General features: G+C 41.5%; 1 protein-coding gene across 1 annotated transcript in view; it reads right to left on the bottom strand.

Annotated features, from left to right (window-relative positions):
- Positions 1 to 5,379: 5,379 nt before the first annotated feature.
- LOC114499928 (fatty acid desaturase 2-like protein FADS2B) overlaps positions 5,380 to 14,235 on the bottom strand; it is a 31,740-nt gene continuing 22,884 nt past the window's right edge. The window contains exons 7-12 of the mRNA XM_028516460.2: positions 12,508 to 12,584; positions 12,216 to 12,313; positions 10,889 to 10,985; positions 9,125 to 9,204; positions 7,425 to 7,550; positions 5,380 to 5,979 (exon numbers count right to left, since the gene is read on the bottom strand). Coding sequence (XP_028372261.1) covers positions 5,928 to 5,979; positions 7,425 to 7,550; positions 9,125 to 9,204; positions 10,889 to 10,985; positions 12,216 to 12,313; positions 12,508 to 12,584 — 530 coding nt within the window. The 3' untranslated portion in view covers positions 5,380 to 5,927. The remainder of the gene's footprint in view (positions 5,980 to 7,424; positions 7,551 to 9,124; positions 9,205 to 10,888; positions 10,986 to 12,215; positions 12,314 to 12,507; positions 12,585 to 14,235) is intronic.

Raw genomic sequence — 14,235 nt, 5'->3', positions numbered from 1 at the left:
CCGCCTTCATGTCAGCTAATACTATGCTTTGACCTTCAATTCCTAAAATATCTTTGATAGGATCTGTTTCTAAGCTAATGCTATCACCCTGATCCTTTAAATAGTTCTATGAACAGTACTGTGATATGATTTTACTGAATTCTTCTGTTGTCCAAAATGATTGATGCCTCGTGATTTCTACACACTGAGAGATTTTGTTACAAAAGGTGTCATAGACTCGGTCTTTCAATCTGTGGCCCAGTGCATGCCAGGTAAGGAGTGGAGGTGGGAAAACGCCACATGGGGTTTCTATCCTGCAAAGCCTCAGCCCAGAAGGGCTCACTCCACTGTCCAGTACACCTGCAGCACTCCCATGGCAGACAGGATCCCGGTGCCATGGATGTGACTGCTTTTTTAATTTAATTTTATTAAATTTACTGGGGTGACATTGGTTTCTAAGATTATATAGGTTTGAAATGCGCAATACATCATCTGTATTTTGCACTGTGTGTGTTCACCACCCAAAGGCAAATCTCCTTCTATCACCAACTGTTTGACCCCCTTTACCCTCTGACCCCTCCCTGACTCCTCCTCTCCTTCTGGTAACCACCATACTGTTGTGACTGATATCTTTGTCTCCAGCCCCGGAGACTGTGCCGACAGCAGGCCCAGTGGGCCCTCCCCTGAGTTTTCAGTCTAGTGGGTGTGCAGACAGAAATAAATAGACTCAGTGAGGTGCACAGGCCACAAGACCTTATAAAGGGAGAGTTAGCCTGGTCAGTTAAGACTGGGAAGCCTTCTCAGAGAAAACGACGCTCACCTAAAAGCCAAGGCAAAAACACTCATGCAGAAATGCGGTTAAGTGGCAGTGAGGAAACACCCTGCTGCTTGCAGGCTGCCGGTCATACACACCTCCCGCTCTGTTCTTTGGACGCAGCCTCATTCCAGCCTCAGGGCCTAGCTTCTGCTGCCTGCTCATCCGGATCTCAGCGCAGGCTCCTCCACATTCTTCTCACATTCCCCTGCCCCTGACCCCCTTATCCAAACGACTCCCCCGCTTATTATCCTCTCTCATGACACCCTTTTATTTTCTTTACCTGTAATCACCTGTTTTCTTCTTCCATTTACTTGTTTACTGACTGTCTTCTCCAGGAGATTGTAAGCTCCAAGAGGCTGCCTCCTGCCTCTCTTGTTCCCATCATAAATGACAGGTGGTCAGTGACAAATGAAAGAGAATAATGATGATAAATATATATGCATAAATAAAAGATAATGAAAGATTAATGTATGCATGAGAAGGTTTATTCTGTTTTGAGTAACAATTGATTTTGCAGGGATTTAACTATATTTCAGTCCCTCAAAATAGCAAAATTCCCTTAAAATTCTCCAAAGATGAAATGCCTCCACAGTTGTCACCAATTCTTTACTGAAGAGAAGAAATATACTTTGTTGTTTGCATAATGTGAGGTTTATTTTTAAAAGTTAGCCCCTAGAAATTTATTTTAAAATGCATAAAAAGTAAGAGGGGATTAATGGATAGAGATATAGGTCGATGGATGGATATTAAATGAAAAAAAGTTTCCTAAGATGTTCAAGTTGAAATTTAGGTGATGGCTATGCTGATGTTCACGGTTGCTGTCTGTTTGCAAACTTTTCATAAATGATGTTGAGAAAGAAAAAAAATGCTTGAGTGTATTCCTGCCTTCTGTAGAGTTTAAGTTCATTCTCCTCTACTTTCTCCATCTTTAGGGCAGATGATTAGATAATTAGCAAAGAAATAGTCAAGAAAGTTGTTTATGGCATACTGATTTGCACAATAGTTATTGCTTAATTTGTATACTTACATTTGGCATAATTTTCAACTGAGAGAATTGTGTACTCTCATAGTTAACCAGAAGTTTGGGTAACCAGAACCCTTGGCTCTCTATTGTTCCTTCGGCCTGAGCTCCGAGTGCTGGTCTCAGGGGATTTAATACAGTCAGACATGGAGGGTGACTCCTGGGTGTTACTTGTTGGAACAGAAGTCATTTTCTGGCTTGTGATTCATAAGCCTCTCATCTGGGGAAAGCCTCTCATACTGTCATTGTTAAAATGATTCACTGCCTTTTCAACCTGTGGGTCTGTGTGACTCTCTGGACATTTTTGCTTTTTTTGGTGGGTCCAGGATGGGAGGAACCCTCATTATAATAATAATAACCAGCGTCAGATGGGTGTTCCTGCCTTGTGAAACTATGCCATTTGCCTTACTTCACTTGATTGTCCTGACCATGCTGTGATGCATGTAGGTCAGGTAATAGTATGCCCCACACCTGTTTCGCACATTCAGGTATGAAGTGTATGAGTGACCTGGCCAATTTCATTATAGAGTATTCAATTAGGGAGCTGAAATTAGAATGCAAGTCCCTGACTTCTAACCCAGTCATCCTTACTTAATGTCTAGCTGAAAACGTGCAATTTCTCACAGGCACATGTTGCCAGGAAGAGTACAGCTTTAAAGAAAATAGGGTGCAGTCCATGTAAAGACAGGGGTGGTGAATTTTCCATGGATTGAAATCACACTAAGTCATCACATCTCAAATCCGTGTTTTCATCCTGTTCTTTGATGTTCAATGTGGTTAAAAGTTCAATCTCAGCTTCACTACTCCCAAGTGAAATTTCTCTGAGCCGGATGCTCTTTGAGGATTGGTTAGTAGAAGTTCATCAACAGGGACCCTTTCCAAGTTGCCACTGTGCCTGTCACATGCTCCTCTGTTTTTCCGTCCCCAGGGCACTTGCTCTTGCTCAGGTGGCAATTCTTATTCCATCAGCTTCTGGGAAACTATTAGAGATATTCCAGAAGTGCCAATTGCAACATGTCTTCAAATGTCACTTAATTCCCCTTTATTTTGAATTTTCTGGCATGGAAATTAATGAGCATTGACTATGAAGTCAGATATCCCCGAATCTGAAACTCTGTTCCACCACTTCCTATCTGGGACATCAGGCAAGTTGCTTGGCCTCCCTAAGTCCCAAGTTTTTCATGTATAAAATGAGATTAATTATAGGACTTGAATCATGGGACTGTTAGGAGGATTAAATAAAATAATGCCCATGAAGGGTATAGTTCAGTACCAATTGCTTGGTAGATACTTTTAAGTACTGGTAAGAATTTTAATAATTCAGAGTTAGAGTATAAAAGTGCCTCTCCCATATTAGATAAAATTTATCTTTCTATCTAGTTAAAATTACATTTATATATATTCCTTTCTTTCCTCCTTTCCTTTCTTCCCTCCTTTCCCTCTCTCAGATCTCCCTCACCTACCTTTCTTCCTTCTTTCCTCCCTCCCTCCCTCCCTCCCTTTCTTCCTTCTGTACATCTTTATTGAGTGACTTTAACATGTTGGGCAGTCCCTACTTTCACAGATATTGAAGGCTAGTGAGGAAGAAAAATTAATGAAGGAATCATACAAATGAATGTAAAATTATACCTGTAGTAATTGCTATAGAGCATATCATAGGAGGCCGTGACTTAGTGGAGATTTTCCCTGGATCTGCAAGTGAGTGACAGCTAGCTGGGTGAGAAGGAGTGAGAGCAGGGAGAGTGACACAAAGGTTCGGACACTGGGTTTAGGAGCCAAGACCCTGTGGAGGAAGGGACTGTGATGACTCAAAAGAAGCCATTGGAGCTGTAGCAGAGGGAGCACAGGCCAGGGCAGTACAAGGTGGGGCAGGGTGCACGGGGAAGGGCCTGTGAAGGCAAAGTCTGTTGGCAGTCTTCCAGGTTGATCTTTATTCCAAGAGCCATGGGAATCCACGGAAGTGTTTTAGGTAGGACTGTAATATAATAGTCAGGAGTCATTAGAGTCTTACAATATGGAGGGCAGAAATGGAATGACCTACAGACTGGATCATCTAAATTCTAATTTAGTGGTCAGAGAGCTGGGAAATTGTCAAAGTAACAGGACTTTGTGCTCCTTCTCCAGAAGCGTATTGCACAAGTAACAGAAATATAGTCACATGCCTCACAGGTGCAAATACAAGTCACTGCAGGGCGAGAGAGAGAAATCAATTGAGAATTGAATTCAGGAAAAGGACTATTTTATTGACTAGCACTAAGAAAGTTAAAATTTACTCCATTATAAACTTTTGTTCTTACCTAGAACCTTTTCTGATTTTACATGTTTTCCTTAAGTAATCTGTCTAAATCTCCCAGGTTTGTTCAGTTTCACAGTAACCGACTCCATTTGGAGAACTGCAACATGGGCTAGTTTTGACCTTGAGGGAGAAACCCTTTGAGGTTGTGTGTCCAGGGAGAGGTCTGGTTGCCATTTCTAGTGACCGGGAGAACAAATGATGCTTGAGCATCGTTGGGAGTTGGACCAGAGGAGACAGAGAAAGCCAATCACTCTGCTCCACTTCCACTTGCAACCCTGATTTCGGGCAGGAGAAATCATCTATAGATCCACCAACAGGAGGAATTTTGGCTCTTGTCAGATCCATCCAGGGCTTGCATCATGAAGAATCATGAAGTCAACCAAACTTTTCTTCCTCCTCATTTCCTACGCAACTTCCTTACTGAATATTACTACCATTCCAATGCCCAATCCTTCTAGACAACCTGCTCTTGTTTTCTTAGCTTTGGCATGTATGACTAACTCCTTGGATGTATGAGCAATTTAATGTATTTTCCTTCAGTGCCCCACCTTGTACCATGGTGACCTGTGCTCCCTTAGCTTCAGCCCCAGTGGCTTTTTTCAAGTCACTACACTTTCTTTTTCTGACACAGGGTTTCCAGAACCCAGGGACTAAAATAAGACATAAAAAGAACCCCAAATATCTTGCAGAGTTTGGGAGAAGGGAACAAAATGCTTCTTGGTGGAATTTCAGACAACAGACAAACCCCTAATGCTTACTTGCATAGAGTAGGGGATGGAGGTTGTGCTGTTTGCTTTCTCTCCCTACAGCCAAGATCATCTGTTAGCTGACCCCCATGAATAGATGGACGAAAGCACAGACACACTGAACATCAGTACGCTAGCTACTGAAAGTGTCAACTTACCATTCTAACTTTGAAACTGCCTTGTCCTAAGGCATGCTTAATTTGGTGCCAAGCCTTAATTTGGTGAACCAGCCCAGGGTCTACCTTACTGAAAGCAAATCCCTTTCTTTCAGTAGAGTCACCTAATGATGAGGTTTGGCAGTTCTGTTTGGTGGGTAGGGTTTAGGCAAACCTTAGACTCAGTGACAGTCTATTCTTAGGCAGAGAACAAGCCACCTTTAGCGTGGGACCTTAGCTTGCTTTATCAGTTGCTGTTGGGACTGAATGTAGGAAGTGCCTTTCGGAAGTTTTATAACTTGGAAAGAAATATATACACACCAGTGACACATACACAGTACAGTAATGAAAATCTGAAATGGATATTGAAATATTTAAAGAGATTTTAATGTTAATTACACTCAACATTTAAAGAAAAAGTTCAAACATTTATCAAAGGAATAAGCAAAACATTTGTGCTTCAACAGGAACTTCTTAAATACACAGTTTTCTTTTCAGAGTAACTGCTTTGTTTTTCAAAAAGTGCTCCATCCAGGGTCTCTACTTGGTCCACTCCTTCCTATGTCCACGTCATCACTGAAACTTCTCCATGGGCTTATGCCCAGCGCTTATGCTCAGTGACTGAGATGATTTGACTAAGGTCTGTTGGTAGGACTAAGTTCAAGATCCTTTTGAAAAAATAAAAACATGGGGCTCCCATCTCCCATTTGTTAGCCTGGCCAAAGCCATCTCGTGTTCCCTCTGCTTCTTGTTTGCAGAGGAAACCTTCAGGGAAGGGGTTATCATGTGTCCTCAGAGTTCACATTCCAAGTGTATGCCAGTGGCATTGACAGGTAAGTGGGAAGAGTTCTTGCACATTCACCAGCCCCTTTGAGAGATACAACTGCATGCATGCCAAGGCTGGCGTTCTGCATCATGTTTCATAGTATGCATCTACCCAGAGGGCTGCGGATTTCTTCAAAGCCCTGCGGAAGGAGTGAACAAGATCATCAGGAGGTGAGACTCTCAGGTGGGGGTTGCTACTCCATGAAACATTTGCTCTTTCACTTGGTGCAAGGCCATGATGTCATTTTCAGCCATATGTGAAAAATGTCTTTCTCTATTGCCCCATGGAAGGAGTCAAATACACTAATTTTTTTTTAAAGCAAGTGAGGTCATCTTTCCTTTATGGAGAAGATTGAGTTTTTCTTAGATTTATTCTCCTTGGAACCCCAAACCATCACCCACCCCTTTTTCTAGTATTAACAAAAAGCTTCACTGAGATTTTACAGGATAAAGCATACAGCTATATACCAACCCATCCAGTATCTACCTACCCATCCTATTTTATAATGTTAAAGATACTATTCTGGGCTCTGGGGATACAGCAATGAATCAGAGAGAGGTGAGTCCTCTCCACATGGAGTTCCTGGCTTAGTAAGAGATACTAGAATTTATTACCCAATATGTTATTTAGTCATGATTGTGACAAAGGTCATGAATGAAGAGAACCAGGTGCTACAAAAGTATGGGACCTAGTCATGGTAATCAGGGAAGACTGAGGAGGAAAAGGCATTTGAGAGGTGCTGTGGAGAGTAAATGGAGACTGATAAGGTGATAAGGCAGGTGGCAGATTGGAAGAACATTAAGGCAGAAGAACAGGGGACAGAGAAAATTAAATGGCAAGGGGCAGGGATTAATGTAACAAATGAAGGGAGGCTGGATATCTGGAGGGCAGAGAGGGAAGAGACTGGTAGACTCCAAAATTAGAACACTAGTCAGGGGTCAGTTCGGAACCGGCCTGGCTTTGTTTTCCTCATTCAAGATACTGTGTTTTTATTTGTTTGTTTACCTCCAATTCTAAAAAGAAAAGAAGTTATTAAACCCAGATTGCTGGCTGTTAGTTTGGTCAGCACAATGGTCCCTAGGGAACTGTGAATGCTTCAGGATGAGTATGAGTTTTCAGTTCTGGGAGGCCTCGCCATTCTTGGTCAGTTACCCCTGGGGTGTGTCCACAGGGGATCGGTCACCCCTGCCTGATTCACACATTTACTTCCTGCTGGACCTTGCAAGCATCTTCGTTTGCAACCCTGGACCAGATGATTCGAGAATCCCTCCCAGTTAAGTTCTTGAACTCTCAAAGGCCCTCTAGGGGATACAAAGACAAATAATACACAGCTCTGGTTTTAAGAAGCTTGAAATTCGGTAGGACAGAAAGGCATTTTCACTAAGAAGTACCTAGGAGGCAGAAGGTAAATGTTAAGAATTATTATTATCATTGCTCTTGTTGCTGCTGTTCATTTCCATGCTGGGGTTCCAGGAGCCCCTTAATAAATGGTTATTGGGTGAATGAGTCACAAGCCAGTGAATAGTATGGGGACAGGCAGTGAAGGAAAATGAGAGCTGTGAGTTGAAGAGACTCTGTTATTACCTGACGATATCTCCAAACGCCTTCAACATGGGCTTATTCACATACTGCACTCCGTGTTTGGCACACAGGGACCTCACCAGAGGTGCCGCCTTGTGATAATTATGGCGAGGCATAGTGGGGAACAGACTAGGGAAACAGAAAGGAGGCATATAAAACTTAGGCTGGCAGAGAAACATGAAAAAGTTTTCTTTCCCCATTAGTAAATAAAGTTATGTCAGCAATTCAGACCCAACCTTGACCTTGCACAATACTTCTGCTCTTGGAAGTTAAAAAAAGCTCTTGTCAAATATTCTTATCTCTTAACTTTCTGTGAGCCCTGTGGGTGGCAATGTTTGGGAAAAACTACGAAAATAAATAGTAGCTCCATCGGAAATGTTTAGTATTTGGCCAGCTCATATGAAAGTATGGAGTTTTTAGCATTCTGAATTACGTAGAGAGCTGGAGGTACCCACCCTCTTTATCTGTCTCTCTTTGTGTGTCTGTCTCTCTATCCATCTGACTCCTCCATCACGAATAGATTCAGTAAATTCTAGTCATGGCATATGGGAAAACTTCTAGGATAAGAATAAGAAGTGAGAAAAGATGGGATTCTATCCAAGGGTTTTACTAATTAGCCAGATGACTTTCTTGGTTTTTACCTCCTCTTTGATGAAATGTAAATAAAAATTCTGTCTTGTTTTGCTGGGATTTCAAAGGACTAACATGAAAGAAATGATGAGAAAATCTTATGAATAGGTAAAACATCTCTTTCCTTCGCTAACTATCACAGAAATGGCTTAGACAAAATGATATGGAAAGTCTCTTCCTTGAATATTACGGACAGATTAACTCTGAAACAGTTATAATTTGCTCTTTCTTTAGGACATATCCGCCTAACTGACCCATTGGTTAAGTATTTCCAGATACCATTTGGAAATTGCAGCAGACACTGAATTTCATTATTGATTATTTTGTAACAAAGATATAGACAGATAGGCATTTAGGAATCTAATGAACAAAATAAACTGACAAAATAGAAATAGGGGAATGGATATGTGGAACAGACTGTCAGCTGTCAGAGGGGAGGGGCCTTGGGGAGCTGGATCAAAGAAGGTGAAGGGATTGATCAAAATAAAAATATATATACATAACACAAGACAGAGACAACCGTGTGGTGTTGGCTAGAGGGAAAGGGGGTGGGGGTAGGTTGAGGTGGGCAAAGCAGGGGAAATGGGGACAGAAAGAGACTTTGGGTGATGAGTGCATGCTGCAGTGGGCAGACGATGTTTTATTGAGTTGTATGCTTGAAACTTGTATGGTTTTGTTAACCAATGTCACCCCAATAAGTTAAATAAGTAAGTAAGTAAATAAATAAATAAATGACAAGTTTCAACACAACTTGGTTACCCAAGTGGTGTGATTTTTCTTGGGGTTTCCCAACAAGCCAAATGCAAAGAAAACAACACTTTCTAAATCCATAAGAATCTGGAAACTGAGTCACTGGTATTTTGACAAGATTTCACTCTATTTACTAACAATTGTGATAACTCCTGCTTTTCTTTCTTTCCTGCCTTACCATTGATGTTAGCAGAAAGATAGAAGCCTTTAGAGAATTCTGGTTCAGTTTTTTCCTCTCAGAGACCCCAAGCCTATGGTTCTGCTCTGGGCTGTGCGTACATCAGAGCCCACACCCCCTATCGTGGACTGTTTCAGTCACTCACTGGTGCTCGATTTGGAAGTTCAGGTGCCCAGTGAACCAGTCATTGAAGAAGGACTGTTCGACATTACACGTGGCCAAGACCTGCAAAGAAAACCTTGCGTCAGATATGAATAAGCTCAAGTGTCAAACAGAAAAAATGTTCCATTGTTCTTTTTTTTAATCATTCAACAAGTGCTCATTGAGTACTCCTTTTGTGTAAGAAATTAGGAGGAATAAAAAAGATAGATGCCCCTGGATAAATAACTTATGATTTAAACTGCCATTAAGACATTTTCTAAGAAGTATATATAAGGCAATAGGTATGAAAAAGTGTATAGGACTTGAGGGGGCTAAGTCACCATCCGTCTTTGGATACAGAAGACCAAGGTGTCACAAATGAGGACCTTGACAGATGGAAGTGGGAGTATAGGATTTTGGTAGAGACTGTAGGGCTTAGAATACCATTTTCATGGAGTGGACTTGAAGGGCCTCCAAATGGGGAATAAGGCACTCAAGGATTTTAACCAAGGGTTTCTGTGCATGGAAGTGCATTCAATGTAAGTACTTTCCTCTGTAATCTGATGCTTTATGCACTGACAAAGTGTCATCCTGAGGAGTTTGCAGGCTTCTCCAGACTGCCAAGAATAAGATCTCTTATGAATGTTATTTTATTCAATGTCTTCCTAAGGCTTAATTCTAGTTGGTTCTCAGGCTAACACTCAATTCACTGAACCACATCAGCCAGGGCTTTAATTCTAGTTGGGGTTGTTGCCTTTTTGAATGTTATTTTGGGTTGTTCTATGTTGGCGTTTCTCAAGTGTTCTTCAGAGAAACTTGGGGTTCCCTAGGGCACTATTCAGGAGATCTGTAAGGTAAAAAGTAGTCCAGTAATACTTCTAAGACATTTTTTTGCCTTTTCATTCTCATTTTCTCATGCTTGTACAGTGGATTTTCCCAGAGGCTACTACCATGGGTTGGCACCATCACTCTGATGCTAACATGTATTGATTTGATTCTTATTTTAATTCATAATAAATTAATAATTGATCCATAATGTTTTAACATGTCTCAGTTTCAATTCCAAATACAGTAAATATCCATGAATATAAGTAACTTGTACAAACAGAAGATCTTTGAGGCTTAAGTGTGTGATGTGGCTCTGTGACCGAAACACTATGAGAACTGTTACTCTACACCCGATGGAAGGTCCAATGAATTTGGAAATGGGCTCAGAGAAGGAAGTAGAATGATGACTGGGTTCTCCACTCAGTCACAGTACAGCTAGTGGAAGGCTGAGGAGGCGGGGTGTGCTGCACCAATCACAGCTCTGAAATCACACACCATGCGTGGAGAGCATGTCATATCTCCTTGCTGATCCTCTCTACCTGTACAAAGAAGTGAGACCCAGAAGGCCCACTGTACATTCCAGTGGCCTTCTGGGTGTCAAATTCATTCTGTAATTCTAGGCATCTCAGATTCACTTGAAAGACTGTGTCATGTGGGACTAGGGGTCAGCACATCTTTTCTATAAAGTGACAAGCAGCAACTATTTTAATTCTGTTACAGCTTCTTACTTCTGCTGTTGTAGCATGAAAGCATTCATAGATAATATAAAACTGTATAAACATGGTTGTGTTCCAAGAAAAATTTATTTATAGAAATAAGCAGTGGGTTGGACTTGACCCTTGGACTATAGTTTACTGACAGGTGGTTCAAAGGCTCTGAAATCTAACTGCCTGGGTTTAAAATGCTTTGACAGATCCTCTCCCATGAACTTCATTATTACCTGAGTACTGAGCCAGTCTCTGTTTTCTTCTCTGCTCATTTTCATTGGTATGTGGCTCATCTGGGTAACACATGCAATCCAGGGACTTTCAAGAAACCTTTTGGAGAATAAAAGGAGGAAGCCGATGACTCCTTGGGGTGTTACAGTTGCAATTACTGGGCTTGCATAATTGCTGGCAGAGCTGGCTGAGCACTGGAAGAAGTGCAAGGGACTCAAAGGTTTTAATAAAATAGTGGCCATTTGTTTTCTTCTTTGGAGGCCCTTTATTTGGTCACATGACCGGCCTTACTGCGTAGTGTGCAGAAGCAGTGCCCCAAAGTTTGCTGTAGCATTGATGAAAGGATCAAAAGATACTTAGGAGGGAATTTCAGGGGAGAGTGGGATGGGTTTACAGGAACAAATATAAAGGACACATGGACAAAAACTGGGGGGGGGGGTGGAAATGGGAGGGAGATGGGGAGGGATGGGTGGGTGGGCTGGAATGGGAGTAAAGGACAGAAAACTGTACTTGAACAATGATTAAAATAAAATTAAAAAATACCTTAAAATAGAAAAAAAAAGACACTCAGGTAACTTAAGGGCATATGCCAAGTGAATGACAGCCAGGGTTTTGTCATCAGATAGAGCTGGGTTCAAGTTCTCCTGCACTGCCACTGCACCTTACTAGCTCTATAGCCTTGGGCAAGTGATTTAATCTCTCTGTGCTTCAGCTTCCTTAGCAGAAAATAAAGATGATACTATCTACGTTACAGGATTATAGGAGTATTACACCAATGAGATAATGCATGTTAAGCCTTCAGCAAAGTGTCTAATACATATTAACTAGCATTATCCTCATTATTATGTAGAATATAGAATAATAAAGTAAAATCATAAGGGGGGAATCAATTGGCAAGTTGAAGAGGACTATTCAGTGGGAAGTCACTTTGGTTGTGGGAAAAACTCTAGGCCTAAAATAACTTTAAAACATTTCTTCCCTTCCATTATCTTTGGCAAAGATTATGACGTCTAACTGGATTACAGTTTTAAAAGACTTGGGGATCAGGTGAAATACTGCAATTGAGAATTAAGCAAGTAGGAAAAAAAGAGTAGATTGAGCAAAAAGTTTGTTTTCCTAGGGAGTTCTTCTTACTTAACCATTTTAACTTTATTTATTTATTTATTTATTTATTTGTTTGTTTGTTTTTACATTGTCTCAGAAATGTCTCAGTTATAGAGGAAGGGGCATGGTGTCATAATTTTATGCTAATCGCAAATAGATTAGATAAGGAAGGTAAGAGGACTGTCTAGTGTTACGGGGAATAAGTGGACATTCTTGCTTTCTTACTTGACCAAATATATGAGCAACATGGTTCCGAAGATTCCGTAGAAAGGGCCAAATGTGACGAAATAGCGGATGTAAAAACTGCTGACCCAGGCAATATCCTGCAGACAGAAATGCTTGAAAGTTAGATGCTCCGAACACAATTTCACTTCCCCTTCATTGACTTAGGGTCCCTACATGTACTGGCTAAATCTTAAGTCTTGTTACTTGAGGAAGTTCTATCTAGAAGGGAACAAGCATTCTCACTCCCATGTTCTACCTGGTTTGGCTTCTGAGAATGAGTGAATTTACTCACCCCCCAATACTTTCGGAGGTACATCACTTGCATAGATTGTAGGTTGAAATATATAGGCATAAGGAGGGGAAGCCCAACTGGAAAAAAAAACACAACAAAAAAGATGGTGAGTAAATGACTAGAATGTGACCTCAGTGCAAGTTGGCAGGAGTCTCTCTTCTTAACGTGCCACCTGCAATGTTGCCTCTGAGCAGGGTGGCAATGTTGAAACCCAAAGCTGGGAGTTTTGAGTCTGTGAGGCTGAACCAGGAATTTGGTGCAAGCTCTCTCAAGGAGACTAGGGGAGCTTTCAAGATTTGAGTCATTCTTGATGGAGGCATCCCGGAAGAGCTTCTGCTGCGAGCTTTCAAGTTATCTCAAAGACTATGGAATTCTTCCATCTGTCACAACCTTTAGGATTGGACCCTGTCATAATATGTCAAGATGGCAGGAATAAAGAAGGTGTACTTCCCTGGCCAGAGAAGTGTTTACCTGCTTCTTCCCCCAGGATCAATGAGGTAAAGCACAAACAAATCTTACGTAGACCCTTTGTGTGTTGACAGACTCTGTCTTTGACTGCAGTTCAGTCAGGTACTCTGAGTCCTCCTCTAGACTAGGTAGGCTTTGTGTTGGCCTGCAAACTCTCAAACTCTGCCAACTCTGAGTACAAATGATTTCATCCATCCCACATACTAAGAGACTTGAACAAACACTAGCATAGTTCCTAACAGCCCAGAGCCACATCCCTGCGATGACTTCTTTTCTTAGAATGTTTATGTTAGAAATCTTACTATTGTAAATTCCTTCTTTGTCCCTTTGAAATGTTTCTTCTATCACCCAGAAATATCTTTCTCAAGGACCTGGGAATTATCCCTTTGAAATATGATCATGAAGGCTAGGGCCCTGTCTCCCAGTCTCTCTGGGAAGGTAGGAGCCCAACTTCCACATGCGCCAGTTAGCAGACACAAATGGCTTAATCACATTGACCAATTTCCTCTCCCCTCAACATCTTTCAGCAATTTCCATTAGCATGCTCCCATGTTTAAAAAGTCTCCCACTTTTTGTTCCAGTAGAGTTAAGCTCAGTTTATACTGAAGTCCATCTCCCTTACCGCAGTAGGAACAGTAAGCAGCAGGCAGTAGCCTGAATAAAATCTGTCTTGCTATCTTTAACAAAAGTGCTGTATCTCTTTGACAATTTGAGTCTGATTTATTTGTGCCTGAGTTGCTAAGCTGGCATTTGAAGAGAAAGGACACAATGAAACAGCTCCGGAGAGCAGTGTGGTGTGTGTATGTGTGGGGGGTGTGGATTCTGCAGCAAGTCCACACCATTCATTCATTCTTCAAAAGCTAAGGGCATATTGCTGCAAGCAAGATGGGAAGAGAGTTCAGCAAAGAAACTCCAAAAACTTTTTCTTATGTAAACACACATGTAGCTAAGTTGGGGATGAGCTACCTTTCAAAGCGAGACACCAATTTCATTTCTCTTTTTTTGGTTGTGCAAGAGAAAGAGCAGGTGACCACCATAGGATGGGCTACAGAATTACAGCAATGGAAGGGACAGCAGTGGAATTAATCTCGATGTCTCTAACAATTGGCCCGCTGGCCCTCTGGTCTGGCCACAGGCAGCCAATATCTGGGCAAACCTGATAATTTGCAACAGAGTTTCTCAGTCTTGGAACTGTTGGCATTTTGGGCCAGATAATTCTTCGTTGTTGGGGGGTATCCTGTGTAGTGTAGAATGTTTAAC

This window comes from Phyllostomus discolor, chromosome 6, assembly GCF_004126475.2.
Source record: "Phyllostomus discolor isolate MPI-MPIP mPhyDis1 chromosome 6, mPhyDis1.pri.v3, whole genome shotgun sequence".
Taxonomy (NCBI): Eukaryota; Metazoa; Chordata; class Mammalia; order Chiroptera; family Phyllostomidae; genus Phyllostomus; species Phyllostomus discolor.
Note: the sequence above shows the minus strand (reverse complement) of the source record. Positions and strands in the feature narration are given on the sequence as shown.